This window comes from Argentina silus (assembly GCF_951799395.1).
Source record: "Argentina silus genome assembly, chromosome: 9".
Lineage (NCBI taxonomy): Eukaryota > Metazoa > Chordata > Actinopteri > Argentiniformes > Argentinidae > Argentina > Argentina silus.
Genome location: NC_139663.1, coordinates 14,330,466 through 14,355,061, shown reverse-complemented (window position 1 = coordinate 14,355,061; position 24,596 = coordinate 14,330,466). Strand labels below are relative to the sequence as shown.

The 24,596-nt window shown below is 44.5% G+C and overlaps 3 protein-coding genes across 3 annotated transcripts in view; 1 reads left to right on the top strand and 2 right to left on the bottom strand.

The window, feature by feature from the left end:
* Positions 1-466: 466 nt before the first annotated feature.
* eci1 (enoyl-CoA delta isomerase 1) lies at positions 467-4,169 on the top strand. The gene is made up of 7 exons (XM_083677033.1): positions 467-561; positions 1,121-1,246; positions 1,424-1,551; positions 1,806-1,952; positions 2,365-2,486; positions 2,827-3,005; positions 3,403-4,169. Exons 1-7 carry the CDS (start codon positions 519-521, stop codon positions 3,567-3,569), a joined length of 912 nt encoding a protein of 303 aa, XP_083533159.1. The 5' UTR covers positions 467-518; the 3' UTR covers positions 3,570-4,169.
* Positions 4,170-4,781: 612 nt separating this feature from the next.
* dnase1 (deoxyribonuclease I) lies at positions 4,782-9,341 on the bottom strand (the record flags this gene model as incomplete). Its single annotated transcript, XM_083676523.1, has 8 exons — positions 4,782-4,838; positions 5,045-5,138; positions 5,288-5,442; positions 6,390-6,502; positions 6,887-7,002; positions 7,588-7,674; positions 8,134-8,222; positions 9,204-9,341. 8 exons carry the CDS (start codon positions 9,339-9,341, stop codon positions 4,782-4,784), a joined length of 849 nt encoding a protein of 282 aa, XP_083532649.1.
* Positions 9,342-14,210: 4,869 nt separating this feature from the next.
* The window catches only part of arhgdig (Rho GDP dissociation inhibitor (GDI) gamma), a 22,418-nt gene continuing 12,032 nt past the window's right edge, over positions 14,211-24,596 (bottom strand). Inside the window, exons 3-6 of the mRNA XM_083677940.1 lie at positions 24,274-24,357; positions 19,074-19,150; positions 17,837-17,900; positions 14,211-17,239 (exon numbers count right to left, since the gene is read on the bottom strand). Of these exons, the coding sequence (XP_083534066.1) occupies positions 17,040-17,239; positions 17,837-17,900; positions 19,074-19,150; positions 24,274-24,357 (425 nt within the window). The 3' untranslated portion in view covers positions 14,211-17,039. The remainder of the gene's footprint in view (positions 17,240-17,836; positions 17,901-19,073; positions 19,151-24,273; positions 24,358-24,596) is intronic.

Below are 24,596 nucleotides of genomic sequence, written 5' to 3'. Positions count from 1 at the left end.
AGACGACTCTCGACTCTTTAGAGTCACAAGAGTCGGAGTCGGGAAGGTGAAGAATCGACTCCCGCTGTTAATTCATGTCTAAGACATCAAAAACGGTAGATAATGTCTTGAAGAGAATGGCATCTTGAAGAGAATGGAATGTCTTGAAGGGAATGGAATCTTCTCCCACTGTACCGCCTAGCCCAGGCACACAACTGACAGTTTTAGTCATTTTGGGACAGTTTCCTATTTTGGAGTCGGAGTCGAGAAAGTATCGACTCCATCGACTCTGAAAGTAGGAGGCACAGATCAACGCACTCGTGTTGGCTAGTGTGTCTTGTCTTTGCGTGTGTCCTCAAAATAACCCATAAGCCCGCCTCAACAAAAACTACTTTTATCTAGACCAATCCCCATCAACTACTGATGTAGTTTTCCCCTTCAGATCCAATCCACTGCCAGAAATGAACATTTGGCCGCACCCCTTTCGTGACTATTGCGGAAGCTAGCAGCCGTGGACCGAGTCAACTTCAAGGGACGAGATGGCTAATGCGTTGAGGAATACTGCCAAGTACGGCTTCTCAGGTATGTGCTGCCACCTGGCCCTTAGAGGCAACCCTAACCCTAACCATATTGCTTATCGAATAATTTGCAAAGGTTTTAAAGGCCCATTCCGTGAACACACACAAATAACAGCTGTTAGGCTGCTACCTTGCACGGTTTGCAGCCACCCCCCCCCCTTCGCTGGCCAATGTTTTTAGAAAATGGAACAAAGGTCATAGAACGCTACAACCTCCGTGCTTCTGTCAAGTTATGTCGGTGTAAGCTTGATGTTTTTGCTTCAATTGACTTGATGCATGTGAACTAGCTACAGCTATTGAGCTACGTAAAATGTTGTTAACTTATTTTAAATGCCTGAAAAAGTTGCAACTCTGACCATTTTTGGACATTTTTATTTGCGACAAAGTATACATTGGATAGATCTATCTTGACAGTGCTACACGCATAATGTGTTGTCAATGTAATTTTACTGAACTTCAACGACCTGTCTATCTAATGAAGTTAGTTAGCTCGCTGTGTTGTTGTGGTTGTGGTTTTAATATTGCTGAAATAAGAAATCCCCTGCTTGTCCTGCCTATGTCAGGTCTGTTGTCCCAGCTGTCAGTACACAGTAGGCATGGGAGAGTGTGTATGTCGCCCTACCTTGCCTTCCAGCAGAGGGACAACTCTACCTCATCCAAGATCAAGGTGGATCTGGACAGCAGCACAGGTAAGAGAGCTCTGGTGTGAAGAAATACAAAGGAATAAGAATCCTGCTCACAGTGAAGCTGCTGCTCCTAAATGGAAATATATTGCCTGCATCACAGACAGACAATGGTAGCAAACATATATAATTTCTCTCTCTCTCTCTCTCCCCCCCTCTCTCTCTCCCCCCCCACCTCTCCAGGTGTTGCAGTGTTGAGGATGCAGTCCCCCCCTGTCAACAGTATGAGTCTAGACTTCTTGACAGAGTTCAGCATCAGCCTGGAGAAACTGGAAATGGACAAGAGCTGCAGAGGCCTCATTATTACCTCGGTCAGCACACACACACACACACACACACACACACACACACACACACACGGTCATTCCACATCCCTCATATTCATAGTTATCCACCAAACCCCCAGTAAGGCCACCACCCACACTACAGTCCTTAATGTGTGTGTGTGTGTGTGTGTGTGTGTGTGTGTGTGTGTGTGTGTGTGTGTGTGTGTGTGTGTGTGTGTGTGTGTGTGTGTGTGTGTGTGTGTGTGTGTGTGTCTCTCACTCTCTCTCTCGTCATACAGACCCTTCCTAAGGTGTTCTCTGCGGGTCTGGACATCATGGAGATGTATGGGAAGAGTCCGGAAAGTTGTGGAGAGTTCTGGAAGGCTGTTCAGGAGATGTGGCTCAAACTCTACGGTTCCAACATGATCACCATAGCAGCCATTAACGTGAGTCAGTCAATCAACACTCAGTGATCAATCAAATTTCTGTCAAAAATCTAATTTCAAACCATATCAAAGAATCCAGCATGCTCTCCTCCTTTAAACCATCCTTTAAAACCCATCTTTTTAAACTTGCTTTTAATATTTAACTATTTGTTATTGTTGTTTTTACTGACTGTGCTTTTATTTTACTTTTTATTTATCTATCTATTCTTGTTTTCTCTGTAGTGTCTTTGAGTACTGAGAAAAGCACTATACAAAATAAATGCATCATTATAAGTAGTATTATTCGTATTCTGTAGTATTTTACATTTGTCCTAAAGCCTTGGGCATAAATAGGTATACACCTTGGGCATAAATTAAACTCACAAAGGAGATTCTGATTATATGCCCCTCCACCCTCCCTCCCTCTCTCCAGGGCTCCAGTCCAGCTGGTGGTTGTCTGATGACTCTAGGTTGTGACTACAGGATCATGGCTGACAACCCTCGCTACAGCATCGGCCTTAACGAGACGCAGCTCGGCATTGTGGCGCCCTTCTGGTGAGACACCCGCCCGCCCTCCAACCATCTATGCATAGACACAATACAGAGTTTTGAAACGATGATGTTGCTGTGATTTGAGACCCTGATGAAGTTCCGAGCATGTAAAAATGTATGCACAGAGATAAGCAGATTTATTTTGGGCTTTAGAATTGTTGTGACCGTCTATGGTTCCCACTTTGGGTGTGAATAAACTTCATTGAATGGAATAGAATCCAATTGAATGTTAGTGTTTTTTCCGGTCCAGGTTTGATGACATCATGGTGAGTGTGTGGTCAGCTTCCCCTGACTTGTGATAAATGCGGTTGTGTTCATGTTGTGTTTGCGTTGTGGTCCACAGGTTCAAGGACACTCTCTCGAACACGGTGGGCCACAGGACCACAGAGATAGCTCTGGAGCTGGGCCTACTGTACAGCGCTCCAGAGGCCCTGAAGATTGGCCTGGTGGACCGGCTGGTTCCTGAGGACCAGGTCCTGGCCACAGCCACTGAGGCTATGACCAAGTGGCTGGCCATCCCAGGTCAGAACCTGTGTCTGTGTCTTCATGTGTTTACATGAAGAGAAAAGCCCAAAGGGAAATTAGAGAAGAGAGAAACCCTGTTTCTAGAAACAGTCTGTTTGTATTACTCATAAATGGGGTCGGACACAATATGTGGCACAATATGTGCACATCATCTGTACAGCATTGTGGGTCTATTGATGTAAATCATCCATTTGTGACAGCATTAGGTTTAGGTTCCACTGGTATATTAGGACCCCCCCCCCCCCCCTTTTGGTCTGGTCCTTCTCATATCAAACTAGCAATAAGACAATGTATTGGGCCTAGTAGGTTCTAAAGGGGATAATGTAAGTCAATATACTGTATGGCCACCACATTGTGGATCATGTTTATAATTTCTAAACTCTCCTCTCTCCAGACCACGCCAGACAGATCACCAAGTCCATGATGAGGAAACAGACCATCGACAAGCTGCTGTCTAACAGGGAGGCTGACATCACCAACTTTGTCACCTTCATCACCAAAGACTCCATCCAGAAGTCTCTACGCATGTACTTGGAGATGCTGAAGAGGAGAAAGGCCTAGAGAGAAGACACACACACACACACGAACTCAGCGACAATGACTTAAAAATCCATCCTTTCTTTCTTTCTTTCTTTCTCCCTCCCTCCCTTTGATCTGTGCTTCCTTCCTTCTCTACTTATTTTCTTTCTCGTTATGGATTATCACTGATCTAACACAGTTTGATAGGTGTCGGCAACATGGTTTTGACATTTCTTGTCCATGTCCCTTTCTGTAATGCCATGAGAATGAGGAGGGGAAAGAAAGGATGTGTGTTGATTTGAGTGTTGTCACAGAGCCTTAAAGGTCTCTAACATTAGCGTGCCTAACCCTTGAGAGGATGCCTTCTGGCGTCCACAACCAACATGTGACTGTAACCCGGGGTGCGTCCCAATAGTACAAAGTGGCGTCCTCTCTTCATCTCTGAAATAGATGGGCTGGTCCACGCCAATCCCTGTTAGTTAGTGTCCACCATATTGTTTTCAGGTACACCCCCCCCCCCCCCCCTTTGCCTCAAGCCATTAACAATGGGTCTATCAGTTTAGGTTACAATATTTTTCTTTGCATTGTCTGAACTGATTGTTTGCAAATATATACTTTAATTAAATGACATTTGTTATTCTGGTTATTCGTTAGTGAGTGTGACATCCTAATGAGTGCTGAGATCGGTAAGTGTATGACACCATTTCAGACGTGTTTTTTTTTTTAAATGTTATTTTTGGAGGACATCACACAGCTTTTACTCTGTCATCATTGATAGCGTTGGTAAACAGTAGGTCAACTATCAGTCTCACTAACCCAGGGGAGTGTAGCTGTTAGATTCCTCATTCCATTCCATGCATTACAATGAGCCCTTCTTCCGATTTCCACCTCCACCAGCCCCCCACCCCCCCTCCCCCCCATCAGTTTCATGTAACAAGTGATGACTGGCAAAGATGACAACCATGTTAGCATTATCAAAACAAATTAATTAGCTAGTGTATTCTCCCTCTCACATGAACTATGGTGGCCCTTGAGGATCAACAGTAACCATGTGACATATCCTTACACTTCACTCTTTCAACACACTACACAATGACAAGAACACAGTTTGACTGACTTTTATTGGATTCTGACATGAAACTTAACTGACCTAGTTACTCATATGAATACGTTAGACCGTTCAGGTTCAGTACAGAGACTGCCCATTGGTTGTTATGGACCCCGTAACACATCCTGGAGGTGTGGTCAGGGAGCTCAGTTGTGGCCAATCAGCTTCACCTCAACAGGGTAGTGGTCGCTGACAGCCAATGCCTGGCAGACAGACAGAAAGACAGAGACGGAGAGAGAGAAGAGACCTATCAGAGGATGACTGTGCACAGATGCAGAAGTAATTGAACTGCATCAGATGGTCTTGGGTCAGTTTTGCATTGGCCTTGCTCGCAGTAAGGTTAGGATGTTGGGGAGAGCAAATTGATCCTAGTGCCCAGAGGTTACGGAGAAGTGAGACTGGGTCTTACCATGCTGTGGTTCAGCTTCAGGGCTGTCATGTAGTCAAACACCTGAGCCGACCCCGGGATGACCCCTCTCATCATATCAGTGGTGGCCACAATCCTGCTCACAGAGAGGAAGGGTGAGTAGTGTGTGTGTGTGTGTGTGCGTGTGCGCGTGCGCGAGCGTCCATGTGTGTGTGTACATGTCTATATGTGTGTGTGTGTGTGTGTGTGTGTGTGCGTGCGCGCGTGTACAGTATATGTTCTCACCTGTCATAAGGGCAGTTGGTTTGTGACACGGTGGTGTCTGCGTCGTTAGGGATCAGCCAATGGTAGCTCTTGTCAGTGAACAGGCGTATATACTGCCACTCTGAGGCAGTGACATAGCTACAACCAGCGTTGAAGTCCCCCAGTAGCACGATGTCCTGGAGGAGGAGGAGGAGGAGGGGGAAGAGACGGAAGATTAAGAAGAGGAGCAGGGACAGGAACAGAGACGGGGGAAGAATGGATGAATTAGGGGCTTTACACACTACAGGGCCAACCCAAACTGCTAACCCTAACCTTAAATTATTTTAGCCAAGCACTGACACATCTCATTCCACTACTGTACTCTCTGATACATACATTATATTGCCCTACTCTACTGTACTGTATAGTCAGGGGAGGCTAGTGGAGGTAGAAATCGGAGGATGGCTTCATTGTATAATGCATGGAATGCTTTATGATGAGCCCATCCTCCAATTTCTACCTCCACCAGCCTCCCCTGTGTATGGTACTACTCTATGGTACTCTAAACACACATTATTCTCGGTCGGTTTAAGACCTTGATAAAGGATCTGTCATCATTGATCATATCGTGTTAATTGTGTCTAACTGTTTGTAATGTAGGTTAATATCATGTATTGTAATTTAGTGTAATGTATTGTTTGTAGTAATGCAATGTAATTCTAATGTAATGTATTGTAATGTAAGCAGGGGTCCCCTGAAAAAGAAACCTTGATCTCAGTGGGACACCCCTGTATAAATAAAGGTGTAATACAAATAATACAGATATAGTAGCATTATATGGTACTGTACAGTGCAGTCATAACAATATCCAATTGCAGTATATGGTATTTTATAGACCCATCATATTGCGCTACTTCATGGCATGGTGCTCTATGGTTACGTCGGTGTAACGTGGCCTGGTGCTCTATGGTTACGTCGGTGTAACGTGGCATGGTGCTCTATGGTTACGTCGGTGTAACGTGGCCTGGTGCTCTATGGTTACGTCGGCGTAACGTGGCCTGGTGCTCTATGGTTACGTCGGCGTAACATGGCCTGGTGCTCTATGGTTGCGTCGGCGTAACGTGGCATGGTGCTCTATGGTTACGTTGGTGTTCCAGCGGGCTCGGACGTCGGCGGCCACATCGTAGAGAGCGTCCACCTCTATTAGAGCAGAGTCTGGAGACGTGTGCTGGGGGATCAGGACAAAGTTCTTCACAGCTGGCAGCGGAGGTAGGGAGAGAGAGAGAGAGAAAGGTGGGGTGGGGCGTGAGAAAGGGAGAGAGGGGGGGAAAAAGGGAGAGAGAGTGGGAGAAGAGAAGAGGGGGTAAAGAAAGTTAGACATTCAAAGTATGTCATAGAAACACAGAGGGTCTCCCACATCCACGTCACCATTTTCTATGATGGTTGGTCTTGAGTAGGCATACTGTATACAGAAAAGTATCTCTGATAGTATGAAGCAGGGTAGAGTCAATCTCTTTCTTCCCCCTGCCAACACACACACATACACACTCCCTACCCCCACCCCACACCCCCCAAACCCCCCCCCCCCCTCTCTCTCTCTCTCTTTCTCCCCCAACCCCTCCCTCCTCCTCCTCTCTGTACCTGTGTAGTCGGAGGAGAACATGACGACGAAGGGTTCTCTGTTGAAGGTGTCGGTTCCACAGGGCTCGCAGCCGTCGTCATACGTGTAGTTCTTAGCCACAGACACCATCTTCTCTCTAGGAGTGAAGGAAAGTACACAGTGTACAACTAAGTAAAGGTGCACATTTATCTGATTGAAGCCCTCTGTCAGTTGTTGGACCTACCTGTAGAGGTAGAGGTATCTCTGTGTCTGTTGTAGGACCTACCTGTAGAGGTAGAGGTATCTCTCTGTGTCAGTTGTAGGACCTACCTGTAGAGGTAGAGGTATCTCTCTGTGTCAGTTGTAGGACCTACCTATAGAGGTAGAGGTATCTCTCTGTGTCTGTTGTAGGACCTACCTGTAGAGGTAGAGGTATCTCTCTGTGTCTGTTGTAGGACCTACCTGTAGAGGTAGAGGTATCTCTCTGTGTCAGTTGTAGGACCTACCTATAGAGGTATCTCTCTGTGTCAGTTGTCGGACCTACCTGTAGAGGTATCTCTCTGTGTCAGTTGTAGGACCTACCTATAGAGGTATCTCTCTGTGTCAGTTGTCGGACCTACCTGTAGAGGTAGAGGTATCTCTCTGTGTCAGTTGTAGGACCTAACTGTAGAGGTATCTCTCTCTGTGTCTGTTGTAGGACATACCTGTAGCGGTATCTCTCTCTGTCAGTTGTCGGACCTACCTGTAGAGGTAAAGGTATCTCTCTGTGTAGGTGCTGCGGCCCAGAGGTTCACTGACGATGTGGCGGTACACGTAGGGGGAAGAGCCTCTGGTGAAGACAATAGGATACAGTTAGTCCTAATATCATTACACTACATCTGATTGATACACTTCCTTTCATTGTCTCCTTTGCTACATATCGTTATTCCATTACATTGTTGCTAGATATTCAAACGAAGCAAAGTAGTGCCTCTTGCTTCTTATTAAGATTAAGACAAGGAGAGAGAAAACCATTTAGTAGTGTTGGGACACTGTACTAATGGGCATAGTAGTGAAGTTTGGTTAAAATATACATACCTCACACAATACGATCAACTAATCAAATCTAAAAGGAGTCAGAACCATCATATATCATACTATATTTATAATTCCATATTTACCATATTCCATAAAGTCATATTACTGGTTGATAAAGACAAGGAAGGGCACCATTCAATATTTTTGGGACATACTGGGTATCAATACGAATAGAAGACAAGTTTGGTTATGGGGTATTGTCATCTCTTACTTGTTGACATGCTCCATCAGTTTCTTGGTTGCTGATAGGTCAGTGTCTCTGACTTCCTGGATCAGAACAATGTCATACCGGTGCACTATCTGGATGAGAGGGTTGAAACATATGAAACATATATATTGGATTATGGCTCATTGTGTCTATTATATACTGTATATTACGGTTAAAATGGCAGAATGTTCACTTTTTTTAGCCCTCTATAGCCTTTTCTCAATTGTTAGGAACGTGACTCCTCGTGTCCTCTCCTCTGTCCTCCACTCGTGTCCTCTCCTCTGTCCTCCACTCGTGTCCTCTCCTCCGTCCTCCACTCACTTCATCCTCAAAAAGCAATGGAGGAGGATATGTAAGGGGAGGAACATAGTATGCAAGTAGAGGATGGAGGAGAGGATGGAGGAGAGGACGGGAGTGGAGGATGGAGGAGAGGACGGGAGTGGAGGATGGAGGAGAGGACGGGAGTGGAGGACGAAGGAGAGGACGGGAGTGGAGGATGGAGGAGAGGATGCGAGTGGAGGACGAAGGAGAGGATGCAAGTGGAGGACGGAAGAGAGGATGCAAGTGGAGGACGGAGGAGAGGACGCGAGGAGTCGTAGAAATTAGAAAAGGTTATAGTCTCAGTTCCCACTGAATCAAGACATGTATCAAGAGGACATAGACATGGTTTTGGTTACACCTTCATATACAGTCCACTTATACTTATCTACATTGAGATGAAATATTAAGATGGTAATTACATAGTAATAACATGATAATTACATAATAACAACCTTTATAAACACATAGTTTGGAGAAGTGCATCTAACGTGACTTTGTGTATGATGTCTATGAGGGTGTGAGCTTCAGATACACAACTATGACTTACAGGACCTCTGTGATGTTCTGGCACTGACCTCACCTTAGTGATGATGAGGGTGCTGTTAACAGAGTTGTCATACACACAACTCTAACCTACACAGTAACGATCTGACGGTTCTGAGAAACATTACCTGACTGACCCACCTTAGTGATGATGAGGGTGCTGTTAACAGACTGTTGTGGTTCTGACTAACATCACCTGACTGACCCACCTTCGTGATGAGGTCCATAATGGTGGTATTGGAGGCCTTCTTGTCTCCGAAGGTCTTGATGTTGAAGGCTCCCAGCAGCAGGGAGCCCCCCAGCTCCACCAGGGCCAGAACCAGCCCAAGTGCACAGGCCAAACGCATCCTGGGTCAAATGTCAAAGGTCAGATACAGTACAGGTATATCACCAAATATCACCAAACCATACAGTACAGGTAAATCAGCCAAATGCATCCTGGGTCAAAGGTCAGATACAGGTATATCACATTCTGGGTCAAATTTCAAAGATCAGATCAGGTGGGTGGTTGCACCATCGGCACTGATCTATGATTAGTTAACCCTCCACAAATCCTAACCTCTAACATTAGGGAGAAAAACGTGAAACTGGTTCAAGGCCAGGGGACTCATCCATGCTTGACTGTCAAAGGTCAGACAGGTATGTCACAGGGCAGGGGTGCAGGACTTATTGATGATGCTGTGTTCATCAGTGGAGGCTGGTGGAGGCAGAAATCGTAGGACAGGCTCATTGTAATGCATGGAACGGAATGAGGAATGGTATCAAACACGTGTGAGCTCGCCCTCCAATTTCTACCACCACCACCACCCTCCCCTGGTGTCCACAGAGTATATATTTTAACCTGTCTTTCTAATATTTTGTGACATATTTTATGTATGTTCTGATGTACCAAGATTAAATAAATGTAACTGAAATTTAAACATCTCCGTAGTCTTAAGCCTCCTCTCCTAGTCTCTCTCACACTGTCTATGAATGTGAAAGTGGGTAACTGCACTTGCACTCTCAGCAACTGGCTGGAAATCTACCAACTCTCCATGACCCGCCAGACAGTTTTACAACTCAAGTTTAACTGCTGCAATAACAACGATTTCTTCATACTTTTAGATTATACATTTTATTAGAGAATTATTTTATTTTATTTTTTGTACATATTGACAATGATTAAACATGAGACTTCTCTCTATAGATGAGTATTCCGCAGCATTGTCTGATAATAGAAAACTACACCGTCCTCTATCTTTCTGTGTTCCCAACAGACTTACGTGTAGATATGGTTTAAACTGGAGGAATAGCAACCTTTATCCTTTATCTCCCTCTAGTGACCAACTCGCCCCCACTCACATGCAAGGTGAATCAGAAAGTAGACACGCTCGGATAACAACAGAGTTGTGTATATACAGTAATCTCTCGTCCTGACCTCTATCGTGGTGCCCTAACCCTCTGCATTGAGAATTATAATTACTGGTCTCCTGATAAGACACCAATGTTACATCCATTCAGAGGCAACATTAAGTGTAAGATAAGGTAGACTTCCTCTTTTATTGCACTTTTATTGAACTAAGCAACAGTTTTTTTTTCAAATCATTACCCATATTTCAGGCTGCCTTCTTCTGATTTCGATAAGACAAGGTTTAGCTTGGCTGGTCACATATTGTGCCAAAGAGGAGAAAGTACAGAAGAGAGAGAGAGAGAGAGAGAAAGACAAAGAGAGAAAGAGAGAGAGAGAGACAGATATCTATCTGCTTCTCTTAATTCAGTCTGTGTCGGTATGCAGTCTGTAGAGAGAGAGAGAGAGAAAGAGACAGAGACAGAGACAGAGACAGAGACAGAGACAGAGACAGAGACAGAGATAGAGACAGAGACAGAGACAAAGAGTTATTTACCTGCTTCTCTTAGATCAGTCTGCGTCGGTATGCAGAGAGTCTGTAGAGAGAGAGGGACAAGGCCTTTTGTGTGGAGAGAGTACAGTGGTCTTTATGCGTCCTGTTAGACCGGACGAGCTTGACTGATCTCCCTGAGACACAGATGCACTGTGGGGCTGTCCACTGGGGTTTTATTTACCTGTAGGCTAACGAGCAGCCAAGCAGGAGGTTGGGGGGGGGGGGGGGCTTGCAGGTGATAAAAGAGTAGCAGAAATAGAACCAAAATAAACAAACCTCCAACTACAATATTGGAAAACATTCTGATATGTCCCACCCAAGTAAGGAGCAACAACACCTGGTCCATTAAAGTTAGTGCAAAAATATTCTCAGAATCACAAATGTGTAGATCCAATCAAATTCTAAGTGCGATAATAATTAAATATCAACATAAATTGCAGTCCTTGAGTAAAACAACTTTTATGTAATAAAAGTTTTATGTAACGTTTATGTAATACCTCTATATCAGGGACATTCAATACAGGAGTATGGGTGACCACAACTGACCTCCTCTCCTTGTCTTTGCCAGATATCATTGAACTTTGACCCCCTCATGACCTCATGATGGCATAAACTACTACAGTCTAGGACACAGCTTATACTGAAGACACTGTATGACCTCATATAGACCTAATGTACATGTTTGGGTATGGCTTGCTAGTTCTACCCATAGTATTAGCCAGCAGTGGTTTTAGTGGAAGTCATGGGAAGGCCACAGGTGGCATCTACAGGTGATAAGGCCAGGTGAACCAGGTGTTTGTTTGACTTCTGCTACTTTATTTAACCTTCTCATGGTGGTCACTTTCCATACCTGGAAAAAGTGTGTGTCTTAGGTGTGTGTCTAAGTGATATCTACTGTGGTAACAAAGTCAACAGGTTATGCATTGTCTTGACTGATAGAGGGAAGCCTACAGTACATACATGATGTGTATTGAAGAGGACAGATTAATATTCCTTTGGTTATGATTGTAGTCCAGGGCTAGACTGGATTGGAATAGTTGTCCCAAATTGTGTCGCCTGTGTGTGTGTGTGAGAGTTTGATGTGAGAGAAATGAGCAATCATCTCTAGGAACACTGTCTAATGAACCTATGGTCAATTTCTATAGCAAATAAAGACAGAACATAACAAGTAAGACAGGACAAAGAGGCCAAGAGTGAGTTCTGAAAACCAATTTATTTATAATATTTAACCAAAATATTCCATGAGAAAACAGGTTAAGGGATAGAGGGAGTAATATATGTATATATGTATATATATGTATATATATACATATCAGGAATTTAAATGATTATTGAACAGCATTATCCCAGATCCCAGAAAATCCCAGATTGTGCCTTTAAGATATAATCCACATTTACCAGGAAGCACTAAAAAGCATTTAAATTTATTCAGCACATTTTAATGAAAAGGAAAAAAGGATCAATTGCAAGTAGACATCAGAAGTCATATATATATATATATATATATATATATATATATATATATATATACATTGAGTACATACCTTACTCTGAATGGAGACTTGCACTGAATGGAGTCAGCCAGGGTTGCATAGTCCGGACAGTAGCTGCTGGTAGCTAGCATATGTTGCATTTTTCGTTTGAAAGCATTAACTGAGCTGATCATATTGACCACGTTTTTTTATTTTCCTTGCAGCTCTAAATTAAGGTCATTCAGCATCCTGGTCAGATCAGATAAAAATGCCAAGTCTAGCAGCCACTTACTGTCATTAAGTTGCGTATATTCTGCATTGTCAAGGAGAAAGTCCTTTATCTCCGGACAGAGTTCTCGAAATCTCTGCAGGAATTTTCAGTGTGTAGCAGTATGTCAGAGTAGTTGCAGTCCGCCTCCTCCAGATGTGCACGGAACAGTCGTCTTTGTAGAGGTCTCGCTCGAATAGAACAGGCGATTTTCGTTGCCACATCCATTATCTCTTTCATGTTTAGCATTTTAGCACACAATGCTTGTTGGTGTATTATGAAGTGGTAATTAAGGAAGTCGGGGAAGGCATCGTCCTGCCTGCACTTGGCAATAAATCCATTCGAGCGGCCCACCATCCGTGGTAATTGACATTAATTTACACACCGGGAGCTGGGTTTTAAAGTAAGTACACAATCAGATACATGATGGCCCAAAAGTAAGTACACAATCAGAAAGCTTTCCATACACAGTACCTATAACTACCACAATCGATAAATCTTAAATCATGTGTTGAATGTGACCAATACTCTACAGGACAGTATATCCAACATTTCCGTCATTGCGTCATACAAGCGAAAAAAACACTTTCCAATTTCCATTGACAGAAACCAACCAGAAGCTGAGGATTGTGCTGCTGAGGGATACATATGTTGGGTTGAGTTCAGCAGGAAACACCATCCCAGACAGAGAGGAGTTTGGGTTAGGAGGGAGAACTACTCAGTGTGTGAAAAGACAGGGAGAAGTAGCAGGGAGGCAGCTTACTGTGATCGACATTCCAGAGTACACTCCTGAGCTGGTTAAACAGAAGATTGTTCTCAGTGTGTCTCTGTGCCCTCCAGGACCTCATGCATTAATCCTGGTCCTACAGGTAGACTTATTATTGAGAGATGAGGAGAAAGTATCTGTAGAGGATAGTGAGAGAGTCTGGAGTCACACTGTAGTGCTGTTCACTTATGGGAGACACAACCATTGAGCAGCACATTGAGAATGAAGGGGCCCTCCAGCGGCTTGATGAGAAATGTGGGAACAGGTATCATGTCCTCAACAATGAGAACAGGGGTGATGGCACTGAGGTCACAGAGCTGCTGGAGAAGATAGAGGAGATGGTGGCAGGAAACAGAGGCAGACATTATGAGATCAACAGTGGAGATCTATCAACACCAGTGCCACTCAGGAGAAACTGGAGCCAGGAGCATAATCCCTGTAGTAAGTATTCTTTAACACAATGTAACCACTGATATAGACCTTTTTTTTTGTTTTTGTTTTTACTACAAATTGTACTTATCGATTACAATTATTTAATGGTGTATATCATACTGAATACTATTCAATGTGATACACCATTAATACTATTCACTTATCTGCATCTGTACGTTTTCTTCAACAGTGAAAGGATCCATGAGAAATCCTGGATACGGATCCATGAGAAATCCTGGATACGGATCCATGAGAAATCCTGGATACGGATCCATGAGAAGCTTTGTTAGGTTCACAGCGCTCCAGAACCTCATCTGACACCAGCATTAACATGAATTACACACCAAAGCAGTACAATCTAAAAACACAGGACAAAGACTTCACTCTTCAGACAAGAGGGCTGTTGATTAAATCACCTTTATTAAAAGATACAGGATGCTTGAATAGATTTGACACAAACATTTTAAGATGCAGCAATTGTTTACCACCAATCCGGGCATGTGCCGAAACTCCAAACACAGATAACAAAGCAATTTTGATCAGACTGTGCCTTTAAAAAATCCCTGTAAATATCTGCAGTATCCTGGCAACCATCTAAATCTGCATATTGTGTCATTTTCTTCTTTAAATCACAATTTACAGTTTAATAGTAAAAAAAAAAAAAAAAGGAGGGAAAGAGAATGTGGTACCATGCAACACTCAACAAGCCGACATTACAGTTATTCTTGGTTCACGGCCATTTTGAATGGCATTTCAATATCTTATTCTGCAACACTGACAATATCATATCCAAATACTTTACACAACAGTAGGGACGGCCTGACTTTAAGGGGACCTGGGGGGACTAAATTGATTAAATCCTGTATTTTGTTCAGTTAACAATGTTTGCACCATTATCCACTCGAATTACACTTCCTCAAAGTAGATAGTCCAAGCATACCTGGGATCGAATAGTATTTGAAATCTTTTGAAATACTTTTCTGTGTTTGATTGAGTTTGCCTGGCACAATGGAATCAATGGCAGACTCAAGCAAATGCTAAAAGTTTTTGAAAACAATGGAAATACTATTTCGACAAAGGTCTGAGTCCAATAGTACGTTTTATTTCAGTTTCCTATAGTTTGTTTTGGAGCTGGACCAAAGACGATGCCTTTAATGCCATTTACTGTACTGTACATAATATGAACTGACACAGAGCCACAGATGGACAGAACCCAGCAAACCATCCTCCATCTTGTCTCCAAACATTCCATCAGAATGTAGAAGAACATTCTAATCAGCATTGTTGCTAGGATGTCATTGTCATGGAAACTTCGGTGCCAAAATGATGCGCAGTAAGATTCTAAATCTCAAATCCAGTTCACTGAACTCTTTGGGCCTATTCCCAGACACAGATTAAGACTAGTCCAAGACTAAATCAAGCTTTCAATGGAGAATCTGGAAGATGCTTTGGATGGATTAGGATTATGCTTAATCTGTGTCCGGGAACCTGACCCTGTACTCTATGTCTATGGCATTCTTCTAAATGAGACGGGAGATGACAGAGGAGTAATTTGCTTCCACAGTACGTACAAAGTATCAAATACTATAGAACATGCAACTTCTACATTCATCCAATCACAGTCTGGTATTCATGTGCTGGACACTAGGCTTCCTCACAGAGTTTACATGTTTACTGCGATATGGGACTGAAGGATGTTAAAGTTGATACATGATCATTATGAATTGCCTATCTATATGGAGAAATCAAATGTGCAAAGGAATAATAAATGATGGAAATCAAGCTTTTTTTTTCAAGATTCTTTTTTTTTCCTTGCAAATATGAAATCATGAGTAAAAAAAACAACTAACGATACAAACTGTTTCAGATAACTTTCTAGCACTGTCACCCATATTTCCTGTAAAATAATACTATTTTTTCATAATATTTATATGATTATAAAAAAAAAAAAAAAAAGAGAGGAAAAAAATCCACATATGCGCATATCACATATGCGGGGGTAAAGGGTGTCACTGTAATTGGTGTTGAATGACAACACAGACACACACAATAGTTCCTAATAGGTAGTCTATTCTAACAAACAGCGGCTATAAACAGGGGCTAGCCTGAGAAATATGGGAAGAATCCAATCTGGTTTATGACATTTTGTTAGCAGGGGAGGTAGGTGGAGGTAGAAATCGGCGGACAGGCTCATTGTAATGAATGAAATGGCATGAGGAGTGGTATCGCACACATGTTTGTTTGATACAATTCGTCATTTCGTTCCATGCCTTACAATGAGCCTGTCCTCCGATTTCTACCTCCACCAGCCTCCCCTGGTTGTTAGGTTCTGTGACTACAGTCTATTGTACGGGTGTGCCTTTGATTAACTGTACATATCGTTTCTGTTGTTCCTGTCTCTTTATTTGCTCTATCCATCGCTCTATAATCCTTCCTCTTCTCCTTAGCTACTAAAGTATGTTGAGGTTCTTCCTATCTGTGTTTTCTCCAGTGGAGGCTGGTGGAGGTAGAAATCAGAGGACGGGCTCATTGTAATGCATGGGATGCCATGAGGAATGGTATCAGTCAAACGTGTGTTTGTGTGTTTGATACCATTCCTCCTTCCGTTCCATGCGTTACAATGAGCCCGTCCTCCGAATTTCTACCTCCACCAGCCTCCACTGGTTTTCTCCATTCCATCTAATATCCCTCCGTCTCTCCTCTTGTCCTTGAGTAAGTACCGCATGTTCACCAGACACATGCATGGCTGTAACGACTGTATGTACAAGCCCTCCAAGAATTTCCTTCTAGAGGTCTTTCAAAACCTTGCGTCTGTCTACTCCTTCTTCATCTCGTTCTAGACTGATCCTAACCGACCTAACTTCCTGCTTTTGTCCTACTGTTGTACAGGTGGGGCTGGAGGGGAGGGGGGAGGGGGGCGGCCCCTCTCTACTCAGGGGAGGAACAGGGGTGAGAGGAAGGTGTGAGGAGAGACCCCCACTCTCTACTGTGAGAGAGGGGAGAAGGGGAAGGGGAGGAAGGGGACAGGGGAGGAGAAGAGAGAGGGGTGAAGGAGGGGGTGAGGCCAGACCCTCTCTATTCCTCCCAGTCCTTCTTGACGCCCAGGTTCCCCTCATGTGGGGGTCAGGGATGGGGGAGAGGGGTGAGAGAGATAGGGTGAGGCCAGACAGGTGGGGGAGAGAGAAAGGAGGGAGGGGGAGAGGGGTGAGAGGGAGGACAGACCCTCTCTATTCGTCCCAGTCCTTCTTGATAGCCAGGTTCCACTCCCAGGAGAGGTGGTCCGTCTTGTCATCGTCTGTGAAGCAGGACTTGATGTGGTAGATCCCCCGGACCATCATGCCTTTGGGCGCCTCCTCCATCGGGGTCATGAACTCGTGTTCCTCCACGCGCGGCCCATAGCTGCCCACCATGTACACAGCCTTGTCCACTGGCAGACACAAAATGGACGCTCAGTTGCACAGTTTCGAAGCAGGTTTTAGGTTATATGTTGGGGAAGCTAAAACTGAATGGAGGCTCAGATACACAGCCTTGTCCACTGCCAGACACAAAATGGATGCTCAGTTGCATAGTTTCTAAGCAGGTTTTAGGTGTATGTCAGGGAAACTGTGAAACTATGAAAGGTGACTCAGATAAACAGTTGCACAGATGCAGGTTTAGTTTTAGATATATGACAGGACACAGCACAGCTCTAAAATGACCAAAAAGGTTTTATAAATATACTTTGTCTGGACTGTCTATGCTTTAGTCAACTTACTGCTGTAAAGGCTACATTATGATGTCATGAAGTGTATCATTAAAAAATGTAATCGAGGACCTCTGTTGAAAAATGTGACTGTTTTTCCTGATTGTGTTTTATAATGTCGTATTTTTGTAATTAGTAATTAGTAGTAAATTATATGTATACAGGGCTCCCTCGTAAAAGAGACCTTGGTCTCAATGAGACTCCCTGTTAAAATAAAGCCTAAATAAAAATAATGCAGTGTAGTGATTTAGTGTTATTGAATTCGGATAGAAGTGTCCTTACCTCTCAGTCCTTTTCTGTAGGTCAGGTGAACGTACTTCAGCCCAGACACGATGTCTCTGTTCACCTAATGGAAGAAGCAGAATACAGGGAGATCAGCACTAAGAATATGATCAGGTTTAAGATGTATGAAATAACTCTCTTCAGTAATACTTAATGTTCCCTTTCACACTGCTATCTTACTGGTTTTCAAATTATATAGTGCCAATATACAGCATAATTTCTCAAAACAGCTGACTGTAACCTATCCCTTTTTCTCCAGGTTTATGGCCTAGCTGCAGTTGCACCATTCCACCACCAGATGTCCTCACCGCGACGCTGAGTCTGGTTGGAAGAAGTTTTTGGTCATTCTCAGCACATCCTCCTTCCCTTCAGGGTCAAGCCCCTCGAGCACTGCCCTCCTATCGAACTAATGCCAACACTCACTACACTCGCGCATGCCTGCACACACGCACACACACACACACACACACACACACACACACACCCACACACACACACACACACACACACACACACACTGCCCTCCTATCCTACTGATGCCAACACCCAAAGCAGTGAGAGAGAGAGAGAGAGAGAGAGAGAGTGGGAGAGAGAGGGAGAGAGAGACTATATGACGTTTTCTCCTCTGTTTTGGGTGGGAATGCGTCTCTTATATCACTGTAGAGAAAACCTTGAGGAGTTCATCCCTGGCAGCCTGGTATCTCTCATAGTCATAATAGTCTCATAATCAACGGGATGAGAATCTAGAACTGCCCATGTTCTGAATACACTCACAATGACAATCATCAAGCACTGTCTTCAACGTTTCAGTTCTCACAGGAACTTGACTTCTCAAGGCAACATTCTGTCAAATCTATGCTTAATTCACCTAAAATGTCCCCTCAACTCCAGCTTCAACCGGAAACATCCACTCTAGTCTCAGTGGTCCTCAGTGGTGTATTTTTCTAGGGCTATTTATAGGGGATGTTTGCGAGAGGCTTGGGAACGTTTCGGCATGTTTACTGTACATGTGGCACTTGGGACAGGAAGTGGAGGATGTGAACTTTCATCGTGCATCCCTCTGAACTTCAGTGTCAGCAACAACATTATCTGTCTGTCTGTCTGTCTATCCTTCCCTCCATCGGACCCTCCATCTATCCAGCCATCCATCCATCCATCTATCTGTCTGTCTGTCTGTCTATCCTTCCCTCCATCGGACCCTCCATCTATCCATCCAATCATCAATCATCCATCTTACCTTGAAGTGGATCTTGACCCTGTAGTCCACTCCCTCCTTCAAGGTGAAGCTCTGCTTCTTCAGAGTGTCCAGGTCACCTGCAGGTGACACATCATTGGCACACATGTTAGAGGTCAAAGTTCAGAGTTTCTTGTCATATATACTGGGACACAGGGGAGTGTACAGTATGACAGTACAATGAAATTCTTACTTATATTGTAAACTAATATTAATCTAATATTATCAACAATGTAATTGTTGGGAGTATCACTAGGAAAATTGCACACTCATTGTACTGACTTGACCAATCTGTCTTGTTTTGTTTCATTGCTGTAAATGTCGATGAATATCAAGCTCCCTACCATGCTGTACTGACAACGAATTCCACCAACCCCGGTTGTGTGGCAGTCAAATACAGTGTACAGCATCTGGTGTTTAGGTGGTGTCAGAATGTGAAAACATACAGCGATATTCATGTCGTCTCTGATGTTGTCCTCTATGTAACTCCAGCATTCACTATATTCACTGTTTTGTAGTTCAGTGGGTTCACCGTGAAAGCCTCCTGCTCTCTGCTGCTGCAGGAAAGCACACACTGGATAATCACGTTATATCTCCCTCTGTACTTGGCCATCGACTCTAAGTGCTTTATAATGGATGGAGAGAAGAGAGGGAAGAGGGAAGGGGGAAGGATGTGGAGGAGTGATAAAGGAGAGAGATATACTGTAGCCAAATGGAGAGAACAGAACAGAGGGTGTTAAAGGGAGGGAAGAGGGGGAAGAGAGGGAAGTGGAGGAGGAGAAATCGGGGAGAGATACGGCCCTGATGGTGTTATTGTGAGGAAGTTGTAAGAGAACGCACGCACGCACGCACGCATGCACGCACGCACGCACGCACGCACGCACGCACGCACGCACGCACGCACGCACGCACACACACACACACACACAGTCCTCCAATTGGATCTGTCCCCACCTGCCTCCCCTAGTGTACCAGTGTCTCACGCTAACAAGAGTCAACTTCAGAAGGAGATCAGAGTGAGTGTGTTGAGATTGTTTCCACTATTTGCATAAACTGAGGGGAGCTCATTTGAAAAATCTCTCCTTTCTCCTCTCTTGTCTCCTTCCTCCCTCCCTCCCTCCCTCCCCTTCCTCTTTTATCATCTCCCCCTCCTATCCCCACCTCTCTCTCTCGCCCCCTACCCCCCTCCCTCCATCACCCACACCCACACCCCCAATCCCCACCTCTCTCTCTCTCTCTCTCTCTCTCTCCCTCCCTCTCCCTCTCTCTCTCTCTCTCTCTGCCCCCCCCCTCCCCCACCTTGGCTCCTCTCCTGAGAGATGCAGTAGGGGCAGGATCAGACATTGATTCCCCAGGGGAGGGTTTCTCACCGTCTGAGACGAGAAAGTGGGTCACCAACACCACAACTGTCTACCTTTTCTCTCTTAAAACACACAAGATACTACCACCGGAGAGAACCAGCACAGCATGGGTGTATCATCCCTCTCTCTCTCTTTCATCCCTCTCTCTCCTTCATCCCTCTCTTCTTTCTACTAGCAAATCTCTCCTTGCTCCTCCGTAGAATTCTCGAACGTCTCTAGACGTTGGCAAGCACTGCATTGGTGTGAAAGAAGCTACTATACGAATTAGCTACAAAACCACTGACATGCACACACGCACACACACACACACACACACACACACACACACAGACACCCACACACACACAGTTAATCAGTTACAGTACTGTATGGGTTAACATCTATGCTTTAACAACAGTTCAGACAGGCTGTGAGAATGAGGAACAGAAAGTCAACCATTTGTGTGTGTGTGTGGGTGGGTGGGTGTGTGTGTGTGTGTGTGTGTGTGTGTGTGTGTGTGTGTGTGTGTGTGTGTGTGTGTGTGTGTGTGTGTGTGTGTGTAGATCGTCACATGAGGAGAGAGACCTACTTTTCACATGGTAATGTTAACGTTGGTGACTACCAACTTGAGCTGCTCTTCATTTCATTTGCCTGATACAATGGAAGAAATCAAATACCGGTAGTTTGAAAAGCGCAATGAACTAAATTAAAGCTAAATTAACCACACCCCAAATACTTTCAGTGATTTGAAGATATTTGACATACATTTTTGGTCCAGGTCTGTTTCATACTGTATTATACCTTCACAACAGCCTGGCTCCCAGTGTAGTGGGAGTGTAGTGTACTGTTATAGCCAACTGATTTGTCCCTCACAGGCTACCGTACCTCCAGTATGTGAAGTATCAATCAATAAAGGTTGAGCTATGCAGGTTATTTATCTTCCCAAGAATAATATCCATAAATAGTCTGGCACCAGACAGAAGAGCGATATGTTACTCTACATCGACAGGTGCGTGTGTGTGTGTGTGTGTGTGTGTGTGTGTGTGTGTGTGTGTGTGTGTGTGTGTGTGTGTGTGTGTGTGTGTGTGTGTGTGTGTGGAGACACAGACAGGAGAGCAGTTAGTCTAGCCCCTGACAGGTAAGTGGTATGTATGTTGACGTACAGTGAGAAAGCAATATATACTGTCTCAGAGTAAAGAGTTCAAAACAGACATGGGTTGAGATATGGAGGGGAAGTGGGTAGTAAATGATCGACAGGTGTGTGTGTGTGTGTGTGTGTGTGTGTGTGTGTATGCATGCATGCTCTCTCTCTCTCTCTCTCTCTCTCGCACACACACACACACACGCACACACACACACACGCACACACACACACACACACACACACACACACACACACACACACACACACACACACACACACAGACTAGCCTCGTCATCACAAGTCATTGCTTAGAGCAGCATGCTGTTAGTACAGTATATGATGTCCATAATGCATTCAGCCACAAATGGAGGTTCCATTTAAGACGGCAGCCTGCCAGGCTGGAACATGATGCCACCCATCACGATACAGCCGTGTGGGGCCCACTCCTCACTCTGCAGCAGTACTGTAGGAGGCAGGTCGGTGGTATAGTATAATACAGTACAGAAATGATCTAGTTATTGACATAGAAATGACACATAACGGTATTCACAGCCTGGTCGGCCCAGATCTGTTTGTGCTTTTAGTCTGGAAATAGTACAAAACAGATCTGTGGCAACCAGGATAGTAATAACACAGTTATAATCTGTATGAATGACTTGTTTGTTTCTGTTGGACTGTTATTAACTAGCACCATCACGAGGTACTGAACCAGGGGAGGCTGGTGTAGGTAGAAATCGGAGGACAGGCTCATTGTAATGAGTGTTTGATACCATTTCTCATTCTATTCCATCTATTACAATGAGCCCGTCCTCCATTTTCTACCTCCACCAGCCTCCCCTGGTACTGTACCATTTGGTACCAGATTGTTTATGAATTGTGTTGAATTCTAAGTGCTACTGTCTCGGGCAGGATTCGAACTCGAAGCGTCCACCATTAGGCCAAAAGGATATCCTCAAGGTCCAAGGGCTCAGCATGGCTTGTTACAATGTTCTTGATATAAAGCAACTGTACAACATTGACTTCTTTACCTATGACTAATTATCCAAACAAAATGGAGATCTGATTCCCTGGTTAAAATCAACAGGGAGAGAGAAAACACAATCACAACACTGCTACCCTGTTTGAAGACAGCCGTGTTTATAAAGGAAGTGTCAGCTGAAACACCCTCTTCCCCAACGCAATAACTGCTGCACAGGGCCCAGATTATAACGGAAGGCCCGTCTACATACAAAAACCTCCCAATGTCAGAAACCATTTCCTGTACAGGGCCGTTCACTTCCTGTCAACATGGTGACAAGTCACTTCTGGAATCCTACTTCCTACTTCATGTCCACTTGGTGCCATAGGAATATAAAAGTCAAAAGAACAGTCATTATGTAGCTTCTGTACTAAATAATAATAATCCTAATATTACTAGTATTGAGATGTGAAAAGCTATCATGACAAGCTCTCATCTGTTTCTGCGGTGCTTTTGCATGCATCAAACGTTGAATGTTTTCTCTCGGTTTGTTGCCCTCTTTCTATCTCTCACCAGCTCCTCCCTCTCTCTCTCTCTCTCTCTCTCTCTCCCTCTCTCTCTCTCTCTGTCTCTCTCTCTCTCTCTCTGTCTCTCTCTCCCTCTCTCTCTCTCTCTCTCTCTCTCTCTCTCCCTCCTCTCTCTCTCTCTCTCTCTCTCTCTCTCTCTGTCTCTCTCCCTCTCTCTCTGTCTCTCTCTCTCTCTCTCCCTCTCTCTCTCTCTCTCTCTCTCTCTGTCTCTCTCTGTCTCTCTCCCTCTCTCTCTCTCTCTCTCTCTCTCTCTCTCTCTCTCTCTCTCTCTCAAGGAGAAGAGTCTGGGATGGATCCCACTATCGCCTAGCAACCAGGTGACCTTTCCCATTAGTCTCAGCAGCAGTGTGTGTGTGTGTGTGTGTGTGTGTGTGTGTGTGTGTGTGTGTGTGTGTGTGTGTGTGTGTGTGTGAGTGTGTGTGTGTGTGTGAAGGGAGGGGGTTCCTCTGACAATTTCTAAGTAAACCCCACTATCTTCTTCTATAAAGGCACAACAAGGCATCACTCACACACATAGACACACACACACTAGCGCACAAGTCATCCACAGGTGAAGACACACACACACACACACACACACACACACGCACACACACGCACACACACACACACACACAGATCGATCCCCTCCTCCACTCCGTCTCCTGCTCTGAATCCTTGGAGAGGGTGACATCATTCCTCTGCAGCCAGGGGCGTCGACACCTTATTACCATTCACAGCAACCCCCTGACACACACACACACACACACACACACACACACACACACACACACACACACACACACACACCCACATCTCCACCTCTCCCCTGCCTCCCGCTCTCTGTCCCCTTCTCCCTGGGGGTATGTCAATAGTGCCCCGTAAGCAAACACATACGGCGACACACACACACACACACACACACACACACACACAAGGAGCCGACACACCCACTAGCATGTACACACACCAGGGGATAGAGAGAGAAGGATAGAACTGGGGTAATAGATGTATAGAGAAATGGAGAGAGAGAGAGAGATAGAAAGAGAGATGAGAGGGAGGGTGATCGGGAGAGGGATAGAGAGAAAGAGAGAGAGAGAGATGATAGGTTCAGGGATAGAGGAGAGGATGGATGTTGACAAAGGTGAAGGGATAGAGAGAGAGAGAGAGAGAGAGAGAGAGAGGTTGTGTTTACCTGCCAGGTCCATGGTGATTAGTCCAGGAGCTTGGTCACACATGAGGGTGAGTCTGGTCACCTGGACGTTGGGGATGCTGGGATCTGGAGGCAGAGAGAGACACACGTGTTTACAAGTAAAACAAATATATATATATATATATCTTTAACAAAATGCTGCATGCTACATTTGTCTTCACTGCAGATCTATTGTGTTCATTGGCCCTTTATACACTATTCATAAGTGTTAGTGGAGGTCTCTTAGTGCCTATAGCTAACAGCTAGGCTTCGGCTCGGAGGGATAATCTGTCTTGAGAAAGTCTGACCCAGGTTCTGCTCCATAG